At 44.6% G+C, this 4238-nt stretch overlaps 1 protein-coding gene across 1 annotated transcript; it reads left to right on the top strand.

Annotated features, from left to right (window-relative positions):
* Nucleotides 1–160: 160 nt before the first annotated feature.
* LOC146197117 (cytochrome c oxidase subunit 6A2, mitochondrial-like) lies at nucleotides 161–3754 on the top strand. The gene is made up of 3 exons (XM_084598871.1): nucleotides 161–318; nucleotides 511–665; nucleotides 3564–3754. The coding sequence occupies exons 1-3, from the start codon at nucleotides 228–230 to the stop codon at nucleotides 3642–3644; spliced, it is 327 nt and encodes a 108-aa protein (XP_084454997.1). The 5' UTR covers nucleotides 161–227; the 3' UTR covers nucleotides 3645–3754.
* The last annotated feature ends 484 nt before the right edge of the window (nucleotides 3755–4238 follow it).

Here is a 4238-nt window from a genome sequence, read left to right as displayed (position 1 = left end):
ACAATCCTGTAAAAAATTTTCAACCTACAATGAACAGAAATAACTGTGCAATTATGTAATATTTACTGTAGAAAACTTGTAATGATAAAAATACATTGCGAGAAAAAATACCTTTGTCTTCAGTTGTCATCTGAGCAACCACGACCGGCCGTAGCCACTGCCAGTACGTGCTTGCTCGATCGAAAGATCGAAAGTCGAAAGCACATCGAAAGGGCAAGCAGGGCAACATGGCGAGCCTGAACGCAGCGAAGTTTTTTCGCAATTTTTCGAAATCTGCCGTAAGGTTTGCGGAGCATGGTGGTGAACAGTCACATGAAGGTTAGAATTACCCGGAAACTGCCCTATTCGCAACTTTTTCTTGTTGCTTTACCTACCTTAAGCTCTTGCCGGCATTCGACAGAACCTTTACTAGGGGACTTCCGTGTCCTTTGGATCGACGGGTTTTATATTTGGTTCACTATTTTACATACCTTGTCACGGTGCTTTAGTTTGAACTTTTGCTTTTCGCAGCTGGTGAGCAGCTGTGGAAGAGGCTGACTTACTTCGTCGCCTTCCCAGCCATCGCTCTTTGCGGCATCAACGTGTACTTGGCCGAAAAAGAGCACGCAAAGCACTACCACAGACCAGAGTATCGTCCCTACGAGTACTTGCACGTCCGCTCCAAGGTTGAGTACGCTTTTTACTACTTCAGACTGTGCCTTCTTGCCTAATAGTTTCACAGTAGGATTGTTCCTATGTTATCTAGGCAAGGGCGTTCTCGCTCTGCCTTCTGCACATGTGTACTGAGTGCCGTCTCGCTGGCGGTGAAGAAACTCGTTAGATGGTATCAAACTTCGAGGACATTTCATGGTTCAAGTCAACCACGCCCTTCGTTTCTTTAATCTAAAAGAACGCATCTGGTTTTTTTTTTTTTTTTTTTTTTTTTTTTTTTTTTTTTTTTTTTTTTTACTGTTTTTAATCTTTCGCCCTTTAACTGTGCAACCAAGCGGAACATCTCTTGCAGATAGGGACTAGATTGTTTGGCGTTGTATTGCCTATCTTGTCACCTTACATTACACTTGTTCGTCGTTTACGCTGCCGGCATAATCCGCCATAACCCCACTTTTAGGAGGCACAGGCAGTGTTATAATATTCTTTTTTTTTTTTTTTGGCTTACCACTTATGGTAAAAAAATTGTGTGCTGTGAAGCTAGATCACACTGCGATACGCGTTACAAATCTGCACCACTCAAGCATAGCATTAGAGGTTACCAGCTTCATAGCATCAACAAAAAAATCACATGTCCGCAGTGAGATATATTTGTTAGCTCTTGAGACTCGTGTAAACTGTGCATTAACTGTCCACTGATTCTTTCTAAAGAAGGCAGAAATTACACATGCTGAAGAACGTAGGTTGTCTTAAAGTAACCAGGAGACCTTCACTAATAACCTTCTAACCTAATTTGAGACCTTCCTGTTCTTACTGCATTGCACCTTTCCGATCACCTCTATATCCTGCACAATGCCAGGGTCAGAACACAGTATGAAGTCAACTTCATTTTTAGTTTCCCCATTAAGGCTTTTCCATGTCCATTTCCGTTCTTTTGTTTACTGAAGAAGGTATTTATGAATCCGAAGTTATTGCGCTCCATGAATTCAACTAATAACTCCCCCTGCTATTCCTAGCGCCAATGCCATAGCCACTCACCACCTGGTCTCCAGCCTGCTTTTCGCATACCTTAGCATTGAAGTTGAACATCAGTACAGTATACTGCGTGTTTACTTTCCCCATTGCTGATTCTAAACCTTTGTAGAAGCTTTCAACTGCCTGGTCATCATGACTACACGTACGCCTGTACAACCTTGAGTTTATACTGTCTATTAAGCTTAATTACAATGCCTGCCAACCTGTAATTAATGCTATATAATTCATCTATGTTACCAGCTATATGCTGATTGACAAGGAACGCTACTCCTAGTTATTGTCTGTCTGGTAAACCTTGATAACACAATGCATGCCCACCCTTTAGCACTGTATATGCCTCATTTGGCCTCCTAATCTCACTAAGCCTTATGATGTCCCATTTCATGCCTGCTAGCTCCTCAAAGTGGACTGCTAAGCTAGTCTCACCAGCTAGCTTGATATTTTGCCCTTTGCTTTTTCTGTTTACTCCCTTTCTATATATGTGTCCCATTATCTTGGATAATGAATGTACTGTCGTGATCACAATATTGCGGGACGTCTGAGCACGTGGCAAAACTATGTTCTGCTCCATCTATCGGCACCTGCCTGCTCTATAGCCTATCGCAGGCATCTCTGTATCGTCACTCATTCTTCAGGTACGTAATACTAGATCGGAACTGGCGCCAGGTGCCGCTTTGATATCCGCTGCGATCGGTGAAGCAAATCGCGTGCTGTCGGTGCGGAGACAATGAAGGGGAGGGTGCAGGCAGTATTACTGCATTAACAGTACAAGCAACACTTCCCCAAAATGGCGGCGTTTGTAGCCTCCTCCACTCTGCGTGAGAGTCCCAGTGAATGAATCATTACCTTCCAAATCTGTTACCCCCCCACACACACACACATTGGCTGGGGCACATGCTAGCCGGCTATCATTCCGATGTAGCATGATGTGCCCAAAGTAAGAGTGACGACAGAGATTTTTGCGATAGGCAGTAGTGCGAGGGGGTGTCGTTAGATGACGCAGAACGCAGTTTTGCCATGCACTCTGACGTCCCGCAATATTATGATCGCGACAGTACCTGTGTGATGTGTGTAGTGCCTCGCTACTGTGGCTCAGTGGTTAGGGCGCTGGACGGCTGTGCCCAAGGATGCGGGCCACTTTTCGATGGAGGCGAAAAGCAAGGCCTTCATGTGCTGTGCAGTGTCGACGCACATCAAAGAACCCCAAATGGCTGAAATTTCTATAGTCACTATGAGATCTTAAACCCCACAAATTAAGCCAAACTGAGTGTGAACAAGCATACTCTCTTCACAGTGCCGTTGCCTCCGATCCGACCGCACATTGAAGCAAAGTTGCTGACTATGCGAAGCCCTGCCTTTGAGTTTCTTTGTGTTTGTACCTCTTTGCTTCGATATGTGACTGCCTAATATATGCAGTAGTGGTTTGCAGAGAACATGCTTGTTCACACTAAGAATGGACGACCCTGTACACAGTCGTCCTCATCGTGTGTTGTGCGATGTCAGTGCACATTAAAGAGCCCCCGGGTGGTTGAAATTTCCGGAGCCCTCCACTACAGCGTCTCTCATAGCCCGAGTCATTTTGGGACGTTAAACACCATAAACCAAGCTGATTCCGAGTGGTGGTGTTGCGGGCTGGGCAATGTGAATGTTTTCTTGCCCACACTAATGACTCCTAGTTGTGCTGTCTCATGTAAGACAAATTGCATTTGTACATCTGGAATGAAGCAGCAGCATATGTGCAGAGATTAGGTAAATCAGATTTTGTTTTGGTGCAGAGAACCGCACTGCCATTCAGGATGTGCACCATTCACTTCTCTTGAGCCCTTGCTGTTTTCAAATTTATCTAGCTTCCTTACAAAAGCTTCCTTTTATTTTATTAGAGATACCCGTGGGGAGACGGCAACCACACCCTCTTCCACAACCCCAAGAAGAACTGGGTTCCTGGTGGTTACGAAGAGTGAATCACTGTAGGTCCTCCTTGCCTGTGTGTACTGTTTGCCAAGGAATTAAAGCCAGGCAAAGGTCATGAAAGTTCAATAAATATGGTTTCCCAGGTTGAAACCACAAGAGATGTTCTCCTGTGTTGTTAACCACCAGGGCTAGTGCTTATAGCCTGTTTAGAAGCTACGGCGTGGATGTTCATACTGCCCAGTACACCTCAGAGGCTTGCGTGGTGACTCCAGGCCATCACTACCATGCAGAAGTTCTTTACAGGTTAAGGAAGCAGGCCAAGATGCTCGAAGTTCCATAGCATGACAAAGGGGGCTGTGTGTGTCCATAGTGTGCTTAGCGTGACAGCACAAATTTCCGCTGAAAATTGCAAATAGAACATATACTTTAAAAGGAAACTCTGTAGCAGCTGTGTCTTGATACTATCGAAAACCTTTAAAGTACTTTGTCTCCTTTGGACTATTTCCATCAAGTTTGGTAGCTATCCGACTATTCACTCCTGCACAAATAAATTTTTGCATTTTCAATGGCCTCATTGAAAAAGGAAACAACCCAGCATTACAAATATCAATCACACGCTAGTGCCCGTTCCCCACGTCGGGAAC

Source organism: Amblyomma maculatum, chromosome 3 (assembly GCF_055883805.1).
Source record: "Amblyomma maculatum isolate TAMU_Amacu chromosome 3, ASM5588380v1, whole genome shotgun sequence".
In the NCBI taxonomy this organism is placed as follows: Eukaryota; Metazoa; Arthropoda; class Arachnida; order Ixodida; family Ixodidae; genus Amblyomma; species Amblyomma maculatum.
Note: the sequence above shows the minus strand (reverse complement) of the source record. Positions and strands in the feature narration are given on the sequence as shown.

Coding starts and splice junctions, on each gene's coding strand:
- LOC146197117 (XM_084598871.1), top strand. CDS start 228: ATGGCGAGCCTGAACGCAGCGAAGTTTTTTCGCAATTTTTCGAAATCT. Junction 319..510: donor TGGTGAACAGTCACATGAAG/GTTAGAATTACC, acceptor TGCTTTTCGCAG/CTGGTGAGCAGCTGTGGAAG. Junction 666..3,563: donor ACTTGCACGTCCGCTCCAAG/GTTGAGTACGCT, acceptor TTATTTTATTAG/AGATACCCGTGGGGAGACGG.